The 25,804-nt window shown below is 38.9% G+C and overlaps 2 protein-coding genes and 1 long non-coding RNA gene across 3 annotated transcripts; all 3 read left to right on the forward strand.

The window, feature by feature from the left end:
• Positions 1–5,313: 5,313 nt before the first annotated feature.
• On the forward strand, positions 5,314–11,171 carry LOC145492236 (uncharacterized). Its single transcript, XM_081471593.1, has 4 exons — positions 5,314–5,577; positions 7,806–7,848; positions 8,469–8,565; positions 9,081–11,171. Exons 1-4 carry the CDS (start codon positions 5,566–5,568, stop codon positions 9,244–9,246), a joined length of 318 nt encoding a protein of 105 aa, XP_081327719.1. The 5' UTR covers positions 5,314–5,565; the 3' UTR covers positions 9,247–11,171.
• A 364-nt stretch (positions 11,172–11,535) lies between these two features.
• On the forward strand, positions 11,536–18,152 carry LOC145493406 (uncharacterized). The gene is made up of 6 exons (XM_081472875.1): positions 11,536–11,839; positions 13,088–13,147; positions 13,242–13,338; positions 14,835–14,949; positions 16,313–16,434; positions 16,571–18,152. Exons 1-6 carry the CDS (start codon positions 11,776–11,778, stop codon positions 16,581–16,583), a joined length of 471 nt encoding a protein of 156 aa, XP_081329001.1. The 5' UTR covers positions 11,536–11,775; the 3' UTR covers positions 16,584–18,152.
• A 125-nt stretch (positions 18,153–18,277) lies between these two features.
• On the forward strand, positions 18,278–25,786 carry LOC145493092 (uncharacterized). Its single transcript, XR_014050090.1, has 4 exons — positions 18,278–21,944; positions 22,506–22,705; positions 23,845–23,974; positions 24,724–25,786. It is a non-coding gene; the product is annotated as an uncharacterized LOC145493092 (long non-coding RNA).
• The last annotated feature ends 18 nt before the right edge of the window (positions 25,787–25,804 follow it).

Here is a 25,804-nt window from a genome sequence, read left to right on the forward strand (position 1 = left end):
ACTCACGTAGACCGTTTTCTGAGCCAGGGCCGCCTGTGGTGTCAGTACATATACTTCTTTCCCCGGGGTCTCCTAACAAAAGTTTATGCGGGGAGGCTTCGCTCTGAATCCAAACCCTTAGGCTATTATTCACCATTTTGATAGGAAAGTTAAGCCTTTCAAAAACCTTTCAGGGGAAAATAGCATCCCTATCACATACTTACAGTAGAAATACTGCCGTGATGAGTTAAATTTAAAAGCTCCTCAAATAAGACGCTCACTGTCATCGAAATCGTAATAAGATTCGTCGCTAAGGGCCATCAGCAATTTCAATTTTTAAAGTGGAAAATGGTACAACATTTCAAGATATTTTGGAACGTTCTTTTAAATACCTAAATGAAAGTTCTCCTTACCCTTTTCTACACTTCAACTCGCGAATACCCTACCTTATATAAAAGGGTTCACTTTCGGGCGGAGTTTCCCCGCATGGTCCATTATACGGAATGCCCCCGGGAGCTTCTTGGAATTTTGACCATGATGTTTTGAATTTTGCCCTCTGGCCTGAATTCAATAATGCTACTTCACTGACGAGTAAATTAAAAATATAATAACAGTAATGTAATCGTAAGCTCTAATTTATTCTTAGCAATTGTTTGACTTTTATAGCATGCTCCATGCGACTACATAAGGTGAGTTTGTAAGTTCGGTTTTTATTTTTTGTTTGTTTTGTTTGTTTTTTTTGCTTTTTTTGTTTTCAATTCTTTAAGACATTCAAGTCACGTAGACCGTTTTCTGAGACAGGACCGCCTGTCGTGTCAGAAGTAATTGTACTTCCTTCACGGGGGAATACTCAACAAAGGTTTATTGGTGGAGCTAGAAAACCCTCACGCTATTATATACCATTTTTGACATAAAAGATAACCTTTTCAGTTACCTCCCAAAGGAAATGGTATCCCTTTCACATATCTGCAGTATAAACTATAAACACCGCTGTGATGCCTGAAATATCTACTCCAATAAGAAAATCAAGCTCTCTGCGTCTAAACCGAGATAATATGCGTCGCTGAGGGCTATCATGAGTGTCTATGTCAACTGGAAAATGGTGACAGGTTTATAAGAACTTTTGAAGGCCGTTTTAATTATCTAAATGATATTTTTCCTACCCTTTTCTACACTTCAACTTGTCAAAACACTACTTTTTTCAAGTTGGAGGCATATAAAAGGATTCCCTTCCGGCTGGAGTCGATCTATTATAAGGAGTATCCCAGGGAATAGCTGGAGACTAGCGGACTACTTAGATTTTTGAAATGATTATACTGGTCTCTCTGGATCACGTTCAGAAAAAATCTAAAGTACGACGCCGTGCTAATTCGTCGCTTAATTCGTGAAGTCAATCAAGTCCATTCTGGGAGTGTAACTACCATTTTGAAAAACAGAGACATTAAAATAACACAAGACAAACATAAGGTGAGTTGGTAAGCTAGTTTTTTTTTTTTTTACCAGTTCTTTCAGGGATTTATATTCAAGTCACGTAGACCGTTTTCTAATCCAGGGCCGCCTGTGGTGTCAGTACATGTACTTCTTTCCCGGGGGGACACCGAACAAAAGTTTATGCGAGGAGGCTCCGCCCCGAAAACAATCTCTTATGCTATTATACACCATTTTTGTCACAAGAGATAAGCCTTTCATATACCTTCCAGAGTAAAATAGTATCCCTATCATATACTTACAGTAGAAACGCTACCATAATGAGTTAGAAGCTCCTCCAATAAGAAGCTCTCTGTCATCGAAATCGTGATAAAATGTGTCGCTACGGGCCATTAACAATGTAAATTTAACGTAGAAAGATACTTTGGAGAGCCCTTTTAAATAACTAAATGATAGTCCACTTACCCTTTTCTACACTTGAATTCGTGAAATCTCTACGGAGGTATATAAAAGGTTCCCCTTTCGGGTGCAGCCCTTCCCCGCATAGTCTATTACAGGGAGTGCTTACCCGGATTTCTTCAATTTTTGAAAATGTTTTAATTTAATCGAACGTATGACGCGAAGTTAATTTGAGTCAACTGGATCGATTTAAGCTGCAACTGCTCCGTGGTTTTAGTTTGACTAGATTTCCTCTGCGCCCTGCAGGGACAATGCTAGTGGAAATGTACTGCAGCGTACTTGACTTCTTTACAAACAATATCGAATTGCTCGTTTACTTCTGTTGTCAATTTCTGGTTTTAATATGTAATTAGACTGTTCACAGCCCTCTAATTTGTCGTATTTTTATTCGATCGTTGAACGCGCGTATAGATTCACGAGAGAACTGGTCGCCAGCGCAAAACGGAAGACTTGACTGGGAAGGGTTTAAGCTCAACAGATTAATTTTCCTTCAATATGTAAGAAGAATAGCCAAAATTCCCCAAGCGAATAGCAAAGGAACAAGCGCATATCCTGCAAAAATCGGACGGACTGCTTGCTTTTGGCTTTCTCCCCCTTTTTCCAAGTTTTTTAATTAGGAGTTGAAGAAGTCGTCTTAGACGACTTCCTCAACACCTGAACGTACGTGTTGTTGTTTGCAAACTGATACTTGTAATCAATTAAACAAGCAATTTACCGCTCAGATTTTATTGGTCCGATTTAGTTAATTGGTCAAGGGGCGGAGCTGTTAATAACAAGGCAATAACAGGGGGAGGAGTCTAATAAGTCCATTTTTTTCCAATGTCTACAGTTTCTCTGTTGTTCTTGCTCTCTTTGCTCGCAAACCCCCTCCCCCCCCCCCCCTCCCCCCCGCGTGCTTCACGCTCGCGCGCTTCGCTCGCTTTTTCTTTCGCGTGCGCGTGAATAGAGAGGCTGGGAACAGTCTAGTATACAATCGACGTCTTTGTTTGTCTGAAGCGTCAGACGTCTTCTCTCCCTATGTCACGGTGTCACTAATTCCTTACATGGATTATAATCAACACGTTGCTGATTATTTGAATCAAACAAGTTTTTCGACTTCGTTTAAAGCCACCATCTGTTTCTAGATATCAAGTAACATACTTGACCTTCGGAGACGAACATTTGATAATGCAACTAATCTGTATTTCACGGTGATATTAAAAATAGAATTTTAATGCCCCTAAGTTCCTGATGTCAGTAAGGCCATTCTTGGAGTAAAATTACCATTCTGGGACCCAGACATGAAAATAACACGAGACAAACGTAAGGAGAGTTGGTAAGCTAGTTTTTCTCCAGTTCTTTCAGACATTTACATTCAAGTCACGTAGACCGTTTTCTGAGGTAGGGTCAGCAGTATTTGTACTTGTTTCCCGGGAGGGGGGGTGGTTACTCAACAAAGGTTTATGCGGGCAGCCTCTGCCCAGAATCCAGACCCTTACTTAAATTATATACCATTTTTGAGACAAAAGGTAACCGTTTCATACACCTCCCAAAGAAAATAGCATCCCTTTCACATACTTACAGTAGAAACACCGCCGTGACAGGTTAAATAGCTCCTCCAATAAGAACCTATAACTCTCTGGCATTTTATGTGTCGCTCAGGGCTATCAAATATCTTATCGTAAGAACACAACCTTTCTCAAGTTGGAGTTATATAAAAGGATTCCCTTTCGGGTGGAGCCTCCCCGAGTAGTCCACTATAAGCAATACTCCTACTCCCAGGGAATTCTTCGATTTATGAAATGATTATTCTGATCTCTGGATCACTATGATCAGAAAAACCCAATGTATGACGCAAAGCTAATTCGTCGCTGAGTTCCTGAAGTCAGTTAAGGCTATTCTGGGAATATAACTACTATTTTGAGGTAAGCTAGAATTTTTTCCAGTTCTTTCAGACATTTGTATTCAAGTTACGTAGATCGTTTACAAAGCCAGGGCCGCCTGTGGTGTCTGTACATGTACTTTTTTCCCGGGGGATACCGAACAAAAGTTTGTACGGGGAGGCTCAAACCCTCGCGCTATTGTACACCATTTTTGACACTAAAGATAACCTTTTCATAAACCTTCTAGAGGAAAATAGTACCCCTATCACATACAGTAGAAATGCTGCCGTAATGAGTTAAAAAGCTCCTCCAATAAGAAGCTCTCTGTCATCGAAATCGTGGTAAGATACGTCGCTAAGGGCCGTCAACAATTTCAAGTTAAAGTGGAAAATGGTGAAATATTTATTTGATATTTTGGAAAGCCCCTTTGAATACCTAAATGATAGTTGTCCTACCCTTGTCTACACTTTAACTCGTAACAACCCTACCTTCTTTAAGTTGGAGGTACATGTATATAAAAGGGTCGTATAGTCCACTAAAGGGAGTACCCCCCGGACCGGCTTCTCTCTGGATCACTATCCAAAACACCGAACGTATGAAGCGAAGTTAATTTGAGTTAACTGGATCGATTTTAAAAGCTGCAGGGCCGCACCGTGGTCAGTTTTATCTTAACTGCAACTTCCTACAATTGCTCATGTACTTCTGTTGTCGGTTTCTGTTTCTGTAATCGACGTTTGCGTTTGTCTGAATTCTCAGACGTCTTCTTTCGCTATGTCAAGGGGAATTCCTTATTTAGACCGTATAGATGTAAGTGGTGTACAAACCTATATACATTACTTAAGCCGTTTTGGTCGAAATTAGGGCATGAATTTTGACACTAATGTTTCGAATTGTTCCCACTGGCCTTAAATTGCCTACAATGTTTCCATGAAACTGAAGTTTCCCCCGTCCCTCAACTCCCACCGTTAAAAGCGAGGAATTTGAAACCATCTTTCCTTTTGCGCCAACGTTAGCCATTCTTGGTTAGCTGATGTCATGTGATAGAGACGTGAATTAATTTTAGAGTTCTAAACACAGTTAATTAATAGTGAGAAATTGGCAAAGGGAGGAAACAAAGATAGATTTATGTTGCAAAAAAGCCAATAAAAACATACAACAAAAACCTTTGCTGGGTTTCACAACCATTTCCCTCTTCTAACTAGGGTCTGAACCAGAGCATAAATTTTCGGTCAGGTCCGTAACTGGGCTTTGAAAATCATACATTTCGCTCTGAATTTAGGAAGAAACGTGAACTGCTAGCGTAAAATTTTCGAGAAATAAGCTTGTATGTACTCCCCCCGGACCTGCATAGGACGTGACTAGAAACGATTAATAAAACATTCCGAGACATGGCCAGTGGCGGATCAAGGGAAGGGGCCCGGGGTTGGGGGGCGGGCCCCCTCCTAATTTTGGGTAAAACGATAGAAAATCGCATAAGAAAGAAAAGCCGGCAGGGCAAGCAAAACAAAACCGCTTTCCCTTCCCCCTCTCCCCCCCCACCCCCCCCCCCCCCGCTAGGTCAAGGTCTGGATCCGCCACTGCATGGTGCATTTAAAAAAACATTAGAGGGGTAAGACATATGACCAAGATGTGAATAACGGTCATATTTGTGACATAACATTCCATTCTATTCTAAAACTCGCATGTTGGTCACACGATTTTCGTATGTTTTTCATACACGGTTTGATTTAACAAAAATCCAGTAGTTACCAAGTGTCTAGACATTACCACTTTTCTTCCCAACGGAGGAGAATTAAGCACGCAGCTAGCTAAGAAAAAGGAAGAAGCGCCCGCTTTGATGGATGATGAGGTACCCATGTATTTGATTGTTTTATTTTGAATGGAGATGCTTATATCCTTAAAATTTCCGGCCCATTACCCTCAGGGGTTATGGCAAAAAGTGAAGTTAACTTAAAAAATATTGTACGCTAGGAACATTACCACTTTTAGCATCCGGAACCGAAAACTTTCTAGTTTTCCTTAAAAGTTTTGTTCGCCGGGCATTGGTTTAATGCACAGTTTACTGATTCAGACAATCGACCAAAGAATTGGCAAGCAACCAGAGTTAAAGTTATTAAAAAGGTTAAGAAATGCGTTCTCTTGTTAAATGTATTTTAAGCCCTACACGAGGTTTCAGTTGCCCGGTTAAAATGTTTAATCTTTAGATCGATACGCTTAGCGGCAAATCGCTAGTTGTCAGGCATGCCAATTCAAACTGAAAGAAAAAAGTATTTGTGGAAAGAAATAGTTGCAGCGTTTTTCGAACGAAAACCATCTTTTCAAACAGGCTGCAACCTGCAGAGCTGCAAATTCATAGCTTTAGAAGACTTTTAACCGGAGACAGCTTTTCAAGCTTTTTAAGCAAATTACATCATCAATGGGGAAATCCCAATTGAAACCACGAGTCACGAGAGAGTGAACTCTGCAACGCGTTGGTCAAATTATTTTGTCATTTTTATGGTCCATAGCAGTGTAGATCATAAAAATATGTGGTCAGTTTGCTTCCATTTTTTACAGTTACTCTGAAAATTTACTGGCGAACAGTAGCAAAAATTGTTGGGGGTGTGTAGGCGGGACAACTCGTTGTATCACTTTCATGGCAGCCGACGATCGAGTTCGTCCCAGATTTTCGCCTCAAATATCAATACCGAGACACTTCAAAACTCACTGGTTTCAATATTTTGGAAGAGATGAAATAATTTCTCAAGGTTTCCAAAGTTGCCTTTGGTTACGTTACAAGCCTCACAAGCTACATCATTTTTAGGGAGAAGGGCATATATCGCATAGCTCTCTAACATTTTATTTCAAAAACATAACTAACAAATCATTCATATTTGATGATTGACAGACACGCTGACATCATGCTATTTTAGGGTTCTTTCATTCTGCCAGAGTAAATCATATTCTTTTACTTTTTAAATAGTTTACCCTTTGAACATTTTACGGATACCCTGTTCCTAATTTGGGATAAATAATTTCCTTGAAATTGATCTCGCAAAACATCATCATGCTTCGGCGAAAACAAAATGCATTTCTACGTAGACTGAAGCCTTGTAAAATTCGCTAGGACCTCGTGTTAGACAGATCAGTTGAACTTCGTTTGAATTTTATTTATATATAACTGAGGGGGTCTCCTCAATGGTCGATCTAGTTGACTTTTCCTAGCCGTTATTCTATTTTTTTTTTTTTTTTTTTTTTTTTTTTTTTTTTTTTTTAATGGTGAAGTGAGTTTAGTCTATTATTATTTTAAAAAAGTCTGAAGTTGCAACGCAAACATTAACTTGCCTCGTCTTGCAGCAATTGCGCCATAGGTAGGGAAATTCCCATAATATTTAAGAAATACCTTATGTATTTGACTTGAGTCTACCTTCGCCAGACTTCACGTCTGGAGCGTTCTTTTTAATCACAGAAGAAAATACTCTCTCAATTTCTTTTTGGACTAATGGAAAGGGCCTCACATGTAATTAAGTTGCAATTGCTTATCAAAAAGTAGATTATTTATCTTTACTGGTAATATTAATTGTATTTGACGGAGTAGGTTCAGTTATAAACTGCACTTAGTCGGCTTTTCAGTCTCATAGGTCCTACGATTGTTTATCCTCGCGAACGCGAGTGCAAAATAGTGGTATGAGTGAGAAGGGATTGGAGCGAGACGATGTTTTTCATGGTTTTTCTTCTTGCCCGCGTTGTGCGCGTCACTCTTGTCGCTTCTTAATCCCTTCTTGTCTTAAATCCCCTGCCCCGTACTAGATTACCATTATCGCTCCTTACAGTAATAAAGCGATAATAAATGACTTCATGCATTTTACGCATCTGGAACTGTTACGATATAACTATCACGCACCATAGAAAGTTTTTACAGTTTGAGGTAGAAAGCAAGGCGACGAAAAAGACTGTTGTCCGTTGCACGTTGATATTTGAAAGTGACAGATTTGCTTACCAAGCCCTTCAAACTGAATGGTGGAATCACCTGAAGTTCTTACACCATTACAATAAAAACGAAGCCATTCCATAACTGAATTTTTTTGTGTGTATTAGGGTCCAAATGCAAATCTCAACAAGGAAGAAAACAACGGAGCTAGTAAGTCTTATAATGTACTCATCTTTCACGATCATACCCTAACTAGGGAATTTCTCTATGATGGGTCTGAGTCGTGAAAAAAATCGCGTAAAGTCGCCTGAATTTGCTCAAAATTATGGTGGCTTAATCTTTCGAACCCAGAGTAGGCTAGAGTTGGCTAGGGGCGTAGCTTGCCAGCAGGCAAATGGAAAAATAAAGAAATGAACAGACCAAGCCTAAATCTCCTAGAAATGCTGACCAATCCTTTGTGTATCATCGAGGGAGATGGCTTGGGATCATATACTGTGACCGTAATTAATTTTTGTCCACTGCTTTTTCTCTCCACTCAAGCTAAGCGTTTTCTATCAAATAATGGCCGAATTTATATTAGAGACAAATTATCCGACGCCGAATTTGTATTAGGAGACGATTTATCCATCTGAGATAATTTATCCCTCACAGGCAGACGAATTACCCGTCTCAGAGGGCTAATTCGCCACAGACGGATAATTTATTCCTTGCAAACTTTGGTCAGTGACAATGCTAACCAACGTGTCATATGTCTCCACCTTTCTTGTTAGCTTGTCGTAAGTGTGCATTAGCACATAAAAGCCTAACATGTTTTTCTTTACTTTTTTCAGCTGGTTTCACTCTTTTGGTCGTGCTAGGACTTGTCTTAGTCATTCAGTTCATGGTATTCATTCTGTTTGCATGTAAAGGATGGTCTGTCGTGTTTGGGTGAGTATTTTGAAGTCATTCCATAAAGTAGTGCCCGAGTGTAGATTTACTCATCAAACAGGGAGATGGCATAGTTTGTCATGTGATACTAACACATCTGAGCATGCGCATGCCTATTACACTGGATGCGCACGCGCATCCAATGTAACGTACATCCAACGTACATCCGTACATTCATCCTTCGCATCGCACTCGCTGTCTTTAAAAATAAACACGTATTTTTATGCCATGTGTTTCCTAGACTAAATCACAACAGAAGAGACGAAAACAAATGAGAATGAGATAACGTTACATGGCCTGACCTGGCATGACATTGAAATGATGGAGCGGTAAATGTGAGACGATTTTCCCAAAATGCAAGGAAAATAATCATTCTCCTTAATTTTTGCAGCGAAATTTCAGCCTAAATTTATAATATCGCATGTGAAATTACAAAGTAGTAATTTTAGTAAGTTTTTAAACTCTCTAAGCCAAAACTTGTAACTATTCAGAAGAATTTTTCTTTCGCTCTGCAGGCATCGACCAGTAACGGAGGAACCTGATTTGCCCTGGCCTTACCAATTTCCATTCTTGCCCTCTTATGATATGGCGGTGAATGAAATGCATGCAACTCCACAGAGCATCGACGCCGTGCAAGACAATCCACAAGATGATTTTAGAGAAGGAGTTGTCGGAGTGTGAACGGGCAACGACGAAGCAACGTAGTCTATGATGGAGTTTTACAACCATCAGTTCTTGGGCAGTTTCCAGTGTGACTATGTCCCTTAAAAAACGAACACCATAAAGTCAAGCGAACCAACATTGTGGAGGAAAAACATACCATGTAAACATACCATTAAAGAACTCATATAAAGACAATGAAGTCTAATTAAAATAGGTCTGACAAGCGTACATATCAAGTATAAGGATTGTAAGATGGTCAGAAAATTCACATTGGAGTAGGCATAAGACTAAGAAAGTTCTTATCTTATCTTATCTCATCTGTCGTAGAGAACCACACGCTTTAGCTTCAACCGAAAGGTTACCTCCTTCTCGACAAAATTGTCGTTTGGTTTTTCGCGCCAAATTTGTACACTATTTCATCGAAAACTGTTTCTACACGATCAGTCATAGTTCCTTTAAGTTTGACATGGACTTCATCATAAAAAACATTATAGAAGTACTAACAAACCGAAAAAGGAACGATGATGCTAATTAGATGTGAGAAAGAACACGGTCGGGTTACGGGGGGGCGTTATTAAGGCAATTATGATAATGATGATGATGATGATGATGATGGTAAATTTATTATCGTGTCAATTACATCTAGCAGTGGAGAATCCCCACTGCTAATAGGTGGGAACCTAACTAGAACTATCTAAATATAATATACAGAAAAGTCCTATAAGAGAAATTAAAATTATGAGTTACAAAGATGGCAGCCACTACATCCATCTAGGATGTTGCCTAGATCTAGCCTCCGTACGTGGGTCTTAAACTGCTTGACACTTGAAAAGGCAGAATTTCTGCTAACTTTGTCATCACGTTATGATACATATGACACGTAGGTGTAATTAGCTTAGTTAAGCAAAACGTTACCTCTGAGAAACATAGGGTTTGATTTTGTGTACTACAAAAAAATTTCACTCAATTTTATTATTTAAAGAGAGCGAAAGAGTTGTCTGTTCCCAAATCTTTAATTTTATCTAAAAACAACGCCCTTGTTTGTGATCCGTCGTTTATCTCATGACCTCTCTGTTGATTATGGTTTTTTAAGTACCGTCATTTTCACGACTGGATTGACTGTCATGAGATTGCATTTTCAATAGAGTTACTTGAATGGAGTTGCACATTTTCGGAATTTTTGGACTAAGAGAGTTCTGACGAGTAGGGATTTTAAAATGGGAATAATTGTGCCTTACCGTTCTATATTCAGTGTAACAAATGTGTCATTTCGTTAATGCGTTATAACGTAGATGCGTAAACAGAGAGTGACTAAATTAAAAATTTCGTTTGCCCAAAAGTGACTAAGATGGGGTCTATAATTAGCCACCGACATGAATAGACTATAATGGGTAGGGGTTCTAAGAGGCCAGCGGCACATGTCCTGCGAAAAATTTCCCAAGTTAACCCCCGCCTCAGGGCAGTCATTTTAGTACAGTTATAAATAGGCCTCGTGCCTAGTTCCATTCCCAAGTCACTCCCCCACCCCCCACCCCTCACCACACCTAGCCCCTCTCCTCCGTGCAGTCATTTTCGTACAGTTATGAATAGGCCTCGTGCCCAGTTCCATTCTTGCATGAAGAGATTAGATTTAGAAAGAGTCCATTGGTTTTATGTCATGCGGACAATAGATTCGAAACACCAGTGACAAATAAAGCCTGCATAGAATATTTATGTAAATACGATCGTAAAGTGACAGGCAGTAGATAAGCAATGTTAATTAATATCCAATTCTTGTACAAATATAGATGTGGATTTTAATGATGAAAATATGGAATACACCTTTGTTCTAGAACATTCTAAACGATAGATTAAATAGTCAAAACTGGAGTAACGATCAGCATGATACCAGATTTATCCACCTACAGGTCTATACTTGACTCAGTTCATGCCCGCGGGTGGATTGCACAAGGTGACACCTTAGCACTGGTTAGCTTTAAAAGACAAATTCGTATCTATTTATTTTCCTCAAAAAAATACGTTAGCTAACAAGAAATGTTATGGCCGTTTATTATAAACAGGCTTTAAGTTGGAGAAAACAACATTTGGAAAACAATATATTGCTTCATTGTAACTGCATTGTTTCTGTTCAAAATTAGTCCGTCAATTTTCTTTCATTAACGATTCCATGTATAAGCTGTCGCTGTTCAAACACTGCTGCTATACATGTCTACATCAGTTTTGGATAAAATACTAAAGTTTGCAACATGCCGTTCGTAAAAAACCCCAGCAACTGAGAGATTGTTTTCATTCTTTCCAGCTCTTTCTGTTTTTTCCACGCTTCCCTGATGTCCATTGTGCTCATTTTAATCCATAGGGGAGAAAAATATCATGCTTGAAAAGTCATGCAGAACCTCATTACTCCTCCAAAAAAGAACTCTGAATTTCAATGCAAAATTTTGTCGGTGTAACCTAATGTTTAAGCACATACTGCATTTGAAGGCCTTCAAGTGAAATTTCTCGACGTTGTGACACACAATCAGGATTTCCGATTGACAACTAATAACTATGCAGCTGAACTCCAAAGCCATTTTTGTCGCTTATTTGTTATTCCTTAGTTTATGCGATGAAGGTAAGTTAATCATTTCCAAGCCGAGAGAGAGAATACAAATATTAATATGCATTTCACAGGTAGCTTTCATCCAAAGACGAGAGTTTCACGATATAAACTTAATTATGTATCATTCTGGAAGTAGTTTCACTTATGTGGTCTGTCCAGCAACGAATCTATTACAAACAGCTTTATATGATGTTGTTTATTGTCAGTGAATTTGATACGTACTGGCTTGTTATTGATACAAAATGGCGTACAAAATGGCGTCATGTTCATATTTATCGATATTCTATGACTTTGACTCTGCCAAACCTGGAAATCTTAAGATACTCAAGATTAAAACTTAGTAGCAAATAAATTAAACAATGTAGGAAGATTAACGGGGCGTATTCATTTCAAAAACGTTACATTCGTTAATTTTCGGCGATATTCGGAAATGATTCGGACACTTGACGGATAACTTCGTAAAACGCTTTATCTTCAAGTTACTGTGGCTTGGACTGCTACTTGATTTCGCTAGCTGGGCTACTCCACGTGCAGAGCCCTCTTAAAATTGATGTGTCTGGCCGGCTGCCGTAAACGACAAATAATGTGGATTTTTTTTTTAACATATTTCCGTGTCAACGATTTCACTAGCGCAGCATTATACGCAGACGAAGTTAGAAGTTGATAATAAGCACCTTTTGTTTGAAAAACTTTTTAAAAAAAGGCACCACTTAACATCACTCTAATACGTCTTCGCATGTTGCTTAATTATGCTTATGCTTGTGCGTTCGTGGAAACCATAATTGATAAGGCCGCAGAGAGTGGAATTCTGACCAAATTTCTCTTATTAGTACTACTTCACGCTTAAGCAAAATATATTGCATGTGGATTGAACTGTTGTTAGAAACTTGCAGCTGCTTTCACGCGTTCATCAGTTCATTGAACAATTCTGAGGTTTTAAAGTCGCACAACGGTCAATTTTCGTTTTTTTACAGATAATTTAATAATCCAGTAATATTTCTACAGTTTCCTCCGAAAAATCGAAGAAACTAGAAACCGTTGCCAATGCCATGTGGCAACTCTGAACTATTGCACACCAATGGCTGATAATGTACAAAGGCTCAGCCAATCAGATTGCAGCATTTTCATTAGCATTCTAGTAAATTTATGCATATTAAGAAAGTCACGTGAGCAAAGATCCATTGTCTTTTTTTGTTTTCACTGGAATAAGAGCGTAATTGATATTCTCATTTCATTATTGTTATTACTGTTATTTTTTAGTTTCAGCTGAGTGTTGTTCTGGCGGTACACTGATATGTTGTAGCAAGACGATCGAAATACGTGAGTGTGAAAATTGTTGTCTGCTTGACACCACAGAAAAGTATTTGAATGTAACTAACTCCGATGTTAATAACCTGAACTGCTTCTCTTGCAGTCGTCATCGCTGTACTCATCGCATTGTGCGTAGTTTTCTTCATTCAATGTATTATCATTGTCTGTCTGGCACAAAGGCTTAACAAGGTACAAAAAAGGTGAGGCTGTTATTTCATTTTCTCAGCTAAACTGGGAGAGCCTTCCGTGCCGTAAGTCCGTAAGGGGGTGGGGGGGAATCGGGTTTATTGGTATCCCACTAACCCACCTGGCCGGGCCTATGTCTAAGAGGCATTGACTTACATCGAGGAATGCTCTGCTTACCTTTCACGGGTCTTTGTAAAAATCGTGATTTGGTAACACTTAGTATACTCTGATTATAACTGTTGGTATTAAATGTTTATAAGGCGAAACCTCTGCTGGTATATAAATATTATGCATGAAACCAATTGAAAGGCTGACCAGACGGCTGAAAAAGGTTCATATCTACTTAGCTTCAGTTTAGCCCCTGAAGAAGGTTAGTCCTGTCTAACCGAAATATTGGGCATTAAATTTACTCTTGTCAGCCGTCTGGTCAGCCTTTCAATTGGTTTTATGTTTTATTTTACACTGCTGATCCTGATCTAAACCAAGATCCAGCTTCACTGCGCTGCTGTTTGTACAAGTGGTCCTTGCGCATGCATTACAGTTAACCCTATATAAATATTATCTCTGGTGACTCTTGAGGTACAAAATATATAAACATGAACCAGACGTAAACTGAACTGAACTGACTATTAATGTAGATTCAGATACCTTTAATTTTGGAATTGTCTCCAAAGTGTCTCACGACCATCCTAAATACCTTTATATAGAGGTTCCTCCGGGTTTGTCCCAAACTAATAAGGCAGAAAAATGTTCCCCAATGATACACCCAAATAAACAATGAAAACATTTCCATTTTTATTCATTCTCGCTTTTTTCTTTCCTTTTCCTCCTCACTACCTTATTAGTTCCTTTATCTATAAAGCACAGTTCAAAACAGTCAATCCACCATTGGTCAGCAGTCCCTTTGCCCTAGATCTGTTATACCTCTTACAGGTTTTCAAGGGCATCTAGCCCCTTCTTACGTGTAAAGGTTTAGTTCCATATGTCTCTGCCTTCAGCTGAATTCGGTGGGATTATAAAATCAAGTCACTTGACCTATTCGGCCTTTTCAAAGGCGTCAAGCCCCTTTTACTTGTACTGGTTTAGTTCTATGTATTTCTGTCTTTTGTTCAATTTGATGGGGTTATAAAATCACGGATCACTTGAACCATTTAAGTAGTCACTTGAGGCATTAGGTTTTGAATGACATCAATCTCCTTTTACTTGTTCAGATTTAGTTTTATGTATCCCTGCCTGCTGTTGGGTGCGGTAGATCATAAGGTCAAGTTACTTGAGTCATTTAAGGAGATAAATACCATGTAATCATCATGATCGCAAAAGGGGGTGGAGCTGAGGGAAATTGAAATTTGACACCAAAACAAAAAGCCCGGTATTTGTTTCCCTCGTACATGCATGCCCGTCAGGGCCATGTAAGAAGTCCCCCTCCCATCCCCGATCCCCCACCCCTCCACCCGAGGGATAATCTAGTAATCTAGTCTAACCAAGATGCTTTTGTTTTTGTTTGTTTCAGACTAGACATAGTATGTTTACACAATAGAGGGTCGTCATACACGATGTATTCCACTTACCCCGGACATTATTCAGCACAGGAAAGAGCACGGGAAGAGACAGAGGAACCGAATACGGTAAAAACTACCTCTTGATAACGAATGAATTTACCGTTTTTCTTCTTTCTAACCGCTCTAAAATCAATCATACAGTCCCAGTGAACTGATCACGAACAGTGAAAGATTTCTACCTGGTAGCCTCAAAACTTTAACCTCAAAACAGTCTCGAAAAGTGGAAGACAACGTTACTTGTTCATTTTATAGAAATAAAAGATCAGTCTGATTTGAAGGTACACATGTACGATTGTGAATTAAAATCGTGCACTAAATCACTTTTGAGTTTTATTTCATTAGCACTGAAGTTTCCGGAGGTGCGGTGGTGCGCTCGTCTCCGGATTGAGCGGTCCGGGTTCGAGCCCTGGCTGGAAACACTGTGTTGTGTTCTTGGGACACATACTTTGCTCTCACAGTGTCTCTATCCACCCAGGTGTATAAATGGGTACGTACAGGGGAACTTAATGCTGGGAGTAACCCTGCAATGGATATATTCGCATCCCATCCCGGGGGAGAAAAAATATTCCTAGTCGCTTTATGTTACGGAAACCGGGACAAGCTCCGGCCTGATGGACCGCTTGGCTCGTATGCAGACTTTGCCTACTGGAGTTTCTAGTTAGCCAAAAAGCTAACAATATTAAAAAACGTAGTTCGCCATTTTTAAGATTCAGTTTATTGTTATTTTGCCACACATTAATTTAAATGTTCTCATAGATATCAAATCTATGAGGCAAGGAAGTCCAGGGAAGTCAATAAGGCTTATGTATAAAAAGGGCTACCTTTTGAGATATTTACGACTAAATAAATTAAAATACTCTCACCGACAGAACAATTTATCTAAATATATAGATACATGGATCACTTATATTTTTTCTAAGATTCAAATATGATCATTATTTAGGACAAAAATAGAGAAGCAATGCTAAACGCGTAAATGCGCGCAAGCCCCGTCCACATTACGCCGGAGAAATATGAAAACGGCCTTTTCAATCGGAAAACACGTCAGATGTGTCTCGTCCACACTACGCCAGAGAATTTTGAAAACGCAACAATCACCGTTCATCTGGAATTGTGCTTGAGGAGGACTCGAGCAGGAAAATCTCATGATTATTGTGACTTCATCGTTTTAGAAAAGCTCCGTTTTCAAAACGTTTTCTGTCCACATTAAAACGCAAAGCTGACGTTTTCAAATTCCTCCGGTTTGAAGAGCGTTTTCAAAAAGTTCCGTTTTCGTGACAGATTAGTGTGGAAGTTAGGAATAACCGTAGACATTAAGTTGCTTTTTCAAATTTCTCCGACGTGGTGTGGACAGGGTCTAAATCTCAATACCAAGGACAAAAGCCTTGGTCTCGTACAATTCTTAAAGCTCTAATATTTCTCTTTGTAGCACATCCCTCGTGCACGCCGTGTTTCTGGAGCTCGCGCCCTTTCTGCTCTCGTTCCGGCTGGAAAATCCAGCCCAGTTGCAATTTTTGATAATCTAAACGGCAACAGTGACAAGGAGATTTGGTAAGTTTCAAGTTATTAATTGTTTGCCTACTTGCCAGCTTACCTGCATGCCACTAGAAAATTGCATTAGATCTTCCAATCCTTCCCTATTTGCAAGCTATAACTGACTTAAACCCACTGTGTTGTTTCTCTGTAGGGGCTTGTACTAACCTCACAAAGACGACGTACCATGCCTTTCAGAATTTCCCCCCATTTATGGCACACAGCAGATTTACTCTGAGAGCCGGTACCGTGAGGCCATGTTCACTAACAACTCGATCGCGGAAAGTCGAAGAGACTCTTCGTAAAATTTAGTTCACGATTTTAACAAGTTTATGAAGCGTTAGCAAGTACACTAAGTATTAATTTGACATAACCAAACATTTTTTCAACTAAATAAAAACGGAGATGGAATCAGAGAAAGCATTCTCTTTTATTTACTTTGCAATAACGCTTCCACATGATTGTCTGGACTTGGTTTGGCTTTTTTCGTCGAATCAGTTGTACAGTTGAACCCCGCTATTTCGTAATCTCAGGGGAAACGAAAATTTGCTGGAAATAACGAGAGTTCGAAATAGCCGATAACGAAAGGCTGAAGGGCAAATCAAAGGGAAATAATCCTGAGTTCGAAATAGTGGGGAATTCGAAATAACAGAATTGGAATTAGTAGGGTTCAATTGTAAAACCAAAACCAATAGGCCCTTTGCAGGATCTGGTCACATGGTACGGAATAAATTATGCTGGGACGCAAGTTACACAGTGGGACTTCCAAAACAAAGGAACTCGTACCAGTTCGGCCCGACTTTCCTTTGTTTTAGAAGTCCCACTGTGTAACTTGCGTCCCAGCATAATTTATTCCGTACCATGTGACCGGATCCTGCAAAGGGCCTATTGCGCTTTCTCTCACGAGCGCTTCGTACCAACTGCAGGTATTTACTTCACTTTTGTTTGGTTCACTTGATTGTCTGGGTAACGCGTGCGTGATTGGCCAAATTCATAACTTCGGTTTAGGTTTCACGTCAAGCAATTTAAAAATCGCTAAAGCTTATTTATCATCGTTCCATCCAAAAGCCCTTGCCTTTGTTCTGTTCTAATTTGATTCAGAGTCGACTGGACTATATAGCCTAAAACCAACTGTTGCCTTTTTAGGTTGCGGAGTTTCATATGTTATCAAATGTTGACGCTACCTTTGTATGCAGATTCCAAACCATGTTTTTGGTCAGTTGAATAGCTTAATTTGGCCGAGCCTTTTAAACCTACACCATGTTAAAACAACGTGTGTTTGCATTATTTTATTGCATATATTGCAGCAAATCCGTGTTGTACATGCGTAGTTTTTTGCCAAATTTCTGTGAAAATCAAGCTTCTGATCAAATTAGATTCTCGTCCTTGCATGTCTTTCAGAAGACGCGTGCGCGTTTTAGGAGCGCGGGAAGTGATGGGAAGGGAAAGTGGAGACTCTCCGGTTTCTTCTCCTTCCCTTCGCGCGCCGCTCCTCTATGACTATAGACAGACGGCTGGGGTCGAGTCTTATTCTACCCGAAGATATTCACTTGGTAAAAGAGTGAGACTATTTGGGTTGGAAAACATTGGAAACACTAGTATTGAAAATGGATGTAAGTGATCTAAAATGTATCACATAAACGCACACAAGTAACAATTAGAAAACTATTGGATCTTTTACGCTGGTTTCTGTAGGAACTGATTAAGTGCCTCTGACTGCTGCATTCCCCTAAATATGTTAGATGGGATACAAACATACATACTTTATTCGTCCCAAAAGGGCTTTTTGGAATAAATAAAGGAACCATTAATTAAAAAATTAAATTAATTAAAAAATTCTATTTACAACTCAATTAATTAATTAAATAATAAGTAACTAATTAACAATTAATCCATGCTAATTTTTAATGCAGGCAAGTTATCTTCTAGAAATATTTACAACAACAGCTCGCTCATAACAATTAATATCATTTACAAGCTCTACATTCTGGAACATGTATAGTTCCCCCTCACCCCTCCCCCTACAATGTTGAAAATCGGTTATTTTGTCCCTGACATAGGTTAGGGGAAATGGGGGATATTTCATCCAGCTTAAATGTCCCAACTACATTTGTCCGGGATTGTGAGTGATGAGAAGATCCATCGGTGATTGACGTGGATTGTACCACAATAAATATCACAGACGCCATTTTTGCTCATTCCTTGTAGTGGCTGACATTTCATTGGCAACAGTCCCTTTTTCAATCGTAAGCTCAAGGTCAAATATCTCTCTAGGTTTGGAAATTTCATTTCAGTGTCTTCTTAATTCTAATTTGAACTTCAAATTAAAAATACGACATGAAATACTCATTTGCTGATACCGTCTCAGCCAACAAATAGTAAGTAAGTAAGTAAAGACTTTATTTAAAGAGGCTAGCACTAAAATAGTATAAAAATACCAACAAACCAGTGGCCCTCTAAAAGTTATGTACGATACGGATGTTAAAACTATGCCATAACTATGATATAACATAATATAACGAATAAAAATACGATAGATAAGATATAAAATCAATTAAAAGTACAAAAAGTATAACTAAATCACAGAATAAAATGATTTAAAAGCTGCTGTTCTTCAAAACAATTTTTCCAAAGAGAGTTCCTAAAAGAATTAAGCGACGCTATTTTCCGCATTGATGGCGGTAAGCCGTTCCAGGCTTGACAGGCAGTCACAGTAAATGTTCTTCCTCCTTCAATTTTACGTTTTATAACAGGGCGAGCAATATTGAAGTTGCCATACCTAGTCTGCCGTGAATAAGTGTCGCTAGTAAGCTTAAGTAAACTTTTAAGATAGATAAAACGAATGCTGTTTACTCAGGCTCCGTAGACCATGCTCTATTCATCAGTACAAATTAACTAAACATCTATTATTTACTTTTCTGTCCTTTTGTAGTCCGATTTGGGCTTTTCAGAAGTTCATTACTCAATTAACTAAGTCCATGTTAAGGATAATGCACTTCCGATCTTTTCTCATTTTGACACATCCCGTTGCGGCTTCCATTTGCCACCGTAGTACTTCATCTGTGTTTTTTATAGCTTTGTAAATCAATTAGTTGCCATTTTACTCGACGTGACTAAGATCACTTTGTAAGTAACAAATCACTTCATGTAGCGTTGACCTTGCGCCCACAAAATACCTTTCATCGTCGAGTTTGTGAAAAAAATAAATATCTGCCATCTTGTTCCATTATTCATGTAAACGTTTCAAAGATTAGAGAGTTCTTTAGCTTCTTCATTCGCATCTTATTGCTGCTAAAGGTTTTTAAATTTAACGCAGCGATACATGTTATAGATAACTCTCGTCACAGCTTTATTTTGTTAGTTCTCTTGCAGCCATTTGAGCGGTATAGCCGGCTTGAGTTTTAGAGAAGAATTATTCGTTGTTACAGTTTTCCTCATATTTTGTCATACGCGCCTCTTCAAACTTGCACTATCTGTGAAGAATCCATTATTGCATTTCCATTTTCCTTGCCGTTAGCTTTCAATTCTCCATTTCTAAGATCTCCACAACATCCCACATCGCCCTCAGCGGTGCACAGATATTCATGGCAGCAGGTAAAATACAGACACAGGTAAACGCCACCAAAGCAAAATAACACAATTATCAGCATGCCTACGAAGGAAAACTCGGCATCGAAGATTCCATTGTCCTGTCCATGAACGAATTCAGTTCCTGTGATCAGAGCCAGAAGAGCAATGATTTTCCAATGCATAATTCGTTTGGATTAGTAAATCTCTTGTTTTGTTCTAGCGCTGAGGTCAGGATAACAGAACATTCCTCACAACAATTTGTCACCTGATAAGGGAGCTATAGATAACCCGTGGGCACTCCGTCGCAAAACATGGATCGATCTCAGCGGCTTCAAAGGGTATATGGCTTTGAGCTGTTTTAGTTTGAAATAGGGCATAGAAATCACTTAATCATTCAATGAAACTACATTTCCCATTAAAATCGAGTGATTTCGAGCCCTTCCGATATGTTTGACGCATTGTTACCCAAATCCATTCTTAATTAACCAAGGACCCACTAAGGCATGATGTATGTCAGGTATAAGAAAAACATATAATAGTTTTAGAGGTCTGAAATGGGTAATCGATTTTTCGGTCAGGTCTGAAAATAGGATTTCGAAAATCAGTCATCTTTTTATGACATAGCCTATTCAAGTCTATTCGTCATAGTGTCACGCTTTTCGGCAATGATTCAGATTTGTCAAGAGAGAATGATCTGTCATATTTTATTAACTTTCGATATTTTCATTTTTTCAGCGTTTTTAATTACTCTTTTGAAGAGACAACACGGTAGCTTAGTTTTCCTCTGGCTAAAAGAACTATTTTGTGTGCGGTAATTCCTAGCATCTATTTTCTTTCGGAAGTTTCTTATGGATTTGTTAAACATAGCCACATTAAAGAAGCACAGTCTGCGAATGAATTACTAGACGTTTTAATGAGGACTTACTTTTTTATCCATCATGGAAAGAAGGAAAGAAATTGAATATCAAGACACTTGATGAAATTAGGAGTGGACTGAAAGGATGTAGGACTGTAGCTAGTAACAAGCACTTGTCTTAGTCATATTTTTTACGGAATCCCAGTGTTGTTGTAGTCATCATAAACACACTTACTGACCTAGGAAGGGAATTTAACCATGGACATTGTCTCATTCATATTTTTTTCTCGATCAGTAACCGTGGACATCATGCCTCAGTCATAATTTTTTTCTTTTTCTGGCTACGGCCTAGGCTAAAGGACGTTTTTGGAAGAACAGCGGGATTGTAATAGCGGTATGGATGAATGACCTTTCTGACTAATCTTTTGATCAGGAGGTGCAAGCATAGCCTCCTACGCGCACGCGGACGTCCTTATGGTTAGTCGAGTCACGCATTGTTTCCACCCCATGTTCTGGGTAACGAAGATTGCGTGAATATAACCATAAGAATGTCTGCTCAGGAGGCTATAGTGGAAGCAAAGCTTTCAGACCACAACTGAGTACGAATCTTGGAATGGACTGCCTTTTGTGGGGGATGGGGGAGGGGGACTAATCAATCTCGAGCAAATCTTGAGCACGTATTAAGAATTTAGTGGATACTTACTAGCCCAGTTAGTTAATCTAGCCTGCGTAGCCGGCCTTTATTTTCAAATGCACGCAAAAGGAATTAAACCGCGAGCGAGCGCGAAAAAATATGAGGGGGCAGGGGGAGGGGGTGGGGCAAGTCGCTCGCTAATTCGATCCCCCGCCTGGGAAATGAAAAGGAAAGGTCTACTACGCAGGCTACAGTTAATCTGAAGTTAGTTATTACCTACATAAGGAGTTAATTATAATTTTGTCACAGCATTTACCTAATCAAACATTTCAAAACCAAAGCAAACAAAACAACTGTGACTTTAATTAATCCAACTTGATAAGTAAAAGATTCATAATTTTGCACCAATGGATCAACTGTTCATCAATACAGTTGGCGCTTAGGGCGATCTTGAACCTTTGGTTAAAGGTGAGTTTGTTAATTTGATTGTGCTCGAGCTGGTAAAAAGTACCTCTGTGGGGCTGCAGTGAAACTTGAACGGCATATTTCCTTGTAATGGTGTCGACTACAAAGGAATTCGGCGCTTAACATGAACAATGCCTTTGCGCTGCAATTCAGCTGTCATGTAGAACTTCATGTCCTGCATAAACGTCTCGAAAAGCTTCTTAAATACAGTAGAACTTTCCAAAAGGGCTCAGTCTGCTATCTCGAAAAGCACGCAGTGTCCGTGTAAAAATCCGATGCGAGTTGCAATCGGTGTTCTGCGGTGTTTGGATGCGTATTGATTGGTTAAATGTAATGAATCCCTTTGTTTTTAGTTTTATAAACTGCAGTAATACGGAAAACCTCCCTTGGTAGAACAACTAAAAACGTTATCACCTACATACAGGCATATTTGCAAGTGTCTTTTACCCTGTGGGGATGAAACTTGTAGCGTTTGTGGGCTATCAAGGACAACGGTTCTGTGTCGCTATATGGAAGGTGTGCCATAGAGCGGTTTTTGACCGTGCCACTCACTTTTTATTTCAGTACAAAGGAAAACTGGTACACTTGGATTTCTGTACCACTGACAGTGAAAACTAAACAAGTGCTGCATCAAACTGGTATTGACCGCGACACCGTGCAAATACTCACCATACATTGTACACTTCGTACATACCTTCCCGGTGAGCCGTCAACTAAGGACCAACGGCAAACTGGAAGTAAGCCTTTTACAAAATGATGAAAAAGTAAGTCCAGCTGAAAAGTAGTTATAGCATTATAAATGTCTCAATAACACAAAGGAGCACTCACGTATAGCCTAGGCAGAACTGATTTGATCATGTCACGTTAAATTGTTGTTTGGCAGAAAACGGAACACGCAAGTGCGCAGTTCTGCTTATTCAGTAGATCTTTTGTTTATTAGTGACTTTCCCGCAGGTAATCGTTGCCGTTGCACTTTTCTTAAGCTCCCTAATATTACTCGAGCGCCTGCTACACAGGCTATTGACGGACAGATAACATCAACTCCATATTTTTCCTTCCTTTTACCTCGTACCGAAGTCGACACGAGGTGAAAGAGAGTACTAGTCAGACATCCTTGATATGGCGTTATTACCACCATTGCTATCATTAACATCCTTATCCAGTACCATGCTTTAATTAATAGATAAATAGATAGACAGCCTTTATTTTAAGGCGATCAGAATTAAACGTAACAGCTTGTGGGGTAGTTTGTACTAAAGCTAACTGATCTTTGGTAAAACTGTAGCTAGAAAATCTACAATAAAAAAACTGAAAAATCAAGTATATTCGAACTATTCAAATCTAAAACTACCAGTGGATGGATATATAAATCACGTTACAATTGAATTCATTAAAAATGTCTAGTGGTTTTTAAGCCCCTAACGTCGCTGAATCGAGTCCTGTTCGCCAGGCCATTATGTTTGTAAGTCACAGTATTTCAGAGGATTGAACCTCTGTACACTACATAACCTTTCATGTCAGTATTACAGAATGATACTACAGAATCTTACATTTTCTTGCACTCTCGCATCTGGTCCGATTTGACCAATAACACTAAACAAAACACAAAATCATCTAACTCCCACCCTTAATCTTTTGACCCATCCTTCAACATTCTAGCTTTGAGCACTTTATATATTTCTTTAAAAGTCTTCTTTTATTTATATCGTTCAACAGGAGTCCACATTATATAACGTAACAGAAATAGTAAGAGCAATCCAAAAGCTGTAATGTCACTTTAAAGGTCCATAAGATACGTCTCGTTGCTAAGCAACATTTAATCAGTATAGTGCTATATATGTGCTCACCCTAGAATACGTATTTTATTTCTCACGTGAGGTGAATAATCCATATCTATTCCCAGGATTGGCCACAGTCGCGCGGTGTATGAAATCAACTTATCCGAAGATCATGGGTCTGTTCCTGCGTCGAGTCCCGCAGGTGACACCAGAGTGAGGCGGCAAGAAGAAATGCCCATTCCATTGAAAACCGCGGTACTTTATCATGAGCGTTTTTGCTGTTTTATGGGGGGGGGGGGGGGTAGGGGGTCTTTTATCCTTTAGCTTTCTAACCAAGAAAAGTTTACGCTACCTATTTGCATGTAAAACCTTTGCTCCCTGTTTAACGTAATGAAAGATATTAATGCGACTTTCATTCACCCTGGGTCCTGTAGTTACACACACGAAAGAATTTTTGAGACAGTTAAATAAGTATCCAGCTTCAATAGACAATAGACCAATTTCGATATATTAAAATTCAGTACACCTCAGAACGAAGCTCCGGGGTATAAACCTCACAAACTCTGTAGTTATTCTCCGGAGCCTTGTGCTGAGGTCTATTGTTTTAGGATGAATTTTAATATATCGAAATTGGCCTATTTCCCTCTGTGAGACACGCCAGCAGGGAATCATGGCAGTTGTGTTCATCAATAATAACAATAATAATAATAATAATAATAATAATAACAATAATAATAATAATAATAATAATAATAACAATAATAATAATAATAATAACAGTTAATTTATCAAAACACATATCCAGTCCAAGATGATGAATACAACTACCATGATTCCCTGCAGGCGCATCTCATAGAGCGGAACTGGCCATTGTAATCACTATTCAATTGTTTGGCTAAAAATAAAGGTCAAAACTGTGGGAGTTTAATAACTGTAGACTTATATTTGATTGCAGTATTATTAGTAGACTGATTTCTTAGATACGTCCATTACTTGCATTGCAGAGCCCACGAAAAGAGGAAGAACCAAAGTTTAAATTTACCAAGTTCCCAGTACGCAATCAAGAGGCAAAGAGCTCTGAGGAGCCGTGTACTGCTCCTACTCAAGTTAAATGACATTTTATATGTTTACATCCTGTCCAAATTAAGCTACATTTCAAATGCTAAAAAAAAATTGAGTGAATGCTGTATACTGTCTTGCTGACGCCTGGTTTTTTCCTTGCCCCAGTCTGAATTTGATGTATGACGATAAACTCTAGTTACACGTTCAGGTATTTTTCTTCAATATTTTTCAAGGAGGGAATAATTTTGAGGGGGAGCAGGGGAGGAGGATTTAAGGGGAGGAGGACGTGGCGTCTTTCAAATCAGTGACTAGCACGTATAGAATATGTGACAGGCCTGAATAAATGTTTATTATCTCAAACAAAGAAACAATAAAAGATAAATGTTATGCATTTCAGTATTAATAAGCCTCGACGCATAGTTACCTCGAAATAAAAGTTTTAATTCCTGGTTTCAAATTGTCTTTTCTTGTCATCTTGGGAACTGGGGTAGTAAAACGGGGAAATGGGTGGAGATGGGGGCTGGGAGATGGGGGCTGGGTGTTCTTATCGAAAAGTTGAAGTTCAAAAAGGATTTTTTTAGAGTGTAATTTATAAAAATTGTTAATCCTGAATCTTATAAAAGACCCGATTCATAAATGGGTTCCAATTAAAAATTCTTTTGTAAGTATTAAAATTAGCCCAACTAACGTCATTTTTGAGTTGATGATTCAAAAGAATTTTTACTCTCAAACGAGGGTAGTCGGGCTAATTTAAATCCATACAAAAGAATTTTAATTGGCAACCATTTATGAATAGGGTCTATTTGTTTTCCCATGCACCACTGCTCTCACTAACTATAGCAGAAGTCTACAAAATAAGGAAATACGGTAAACATCTGTTGATTTTAAAGCTTTTTGCCTATTTTAAATAAGCGGCAAATATTTCTCGATGAAAAAAACACTAACACAAGGATCTGGTAGTTAATAAAGAATGTGGCTATACCGCACAATACCCTTTGTGTATTGGAATGACGCACAAAAATG

Source organism: Orbicella franksi, chromosome 7, assembly GCF_964199315.1.
Source record: "Orbicella franksi chromosome 7, jaOrbFran1.1, whole genome shotgun sequence".
Classification (NCBI taxonomy): Eukaryota; Metazoa; Cnidaria; class Anthozoa; order Scleractinia; family Merulinidae; genus Orbicella; species Orbicella franksi.

Excerpts from the sequence above, each read along its gene's own strand:
- LOC145492236 (XM_081471593.1), top strand. Across the intron at positions 7,849-8,468 it reads GGAAGAAAACAACGGAGCTA|CTGGTTTCACTCTTTTGGTC; the intron begins GTAAGTCTTATA and ends TACTTTTTTCAG. Across the intron at positions 8,566-9,080 it reads GGATGGTCTGTCGTGTTTGG|GCATCGACCAGTAACGGAGG; the intron begins GTGAGTATTTTG and ends TTCGCTCTGCAG.
- LOC145493406 (XM_081472875.1), top strand. The coding sequence starts at position 11,776 with ATGCAGCTGAACTCCAAAGCCATTTTTGTCGCTTATTTGTTATTCCTT. Across the intron at positions 11,840-13,087 it reads CCTTAGTTTATGCGATGAAG|TTTCAGCTGAGTGTTGTTCT; the intron begins GTAAGTTAATCA and ends GTTATTTTTTAG. Across the intron at positions 13,339-14,834 it reads CTTAACAAGGTACAAAAAAG|ACTAGACATAGTATGTTTAC; the intron begins GTGAGGCTGTTA and ends TGTTTGTTTCAG.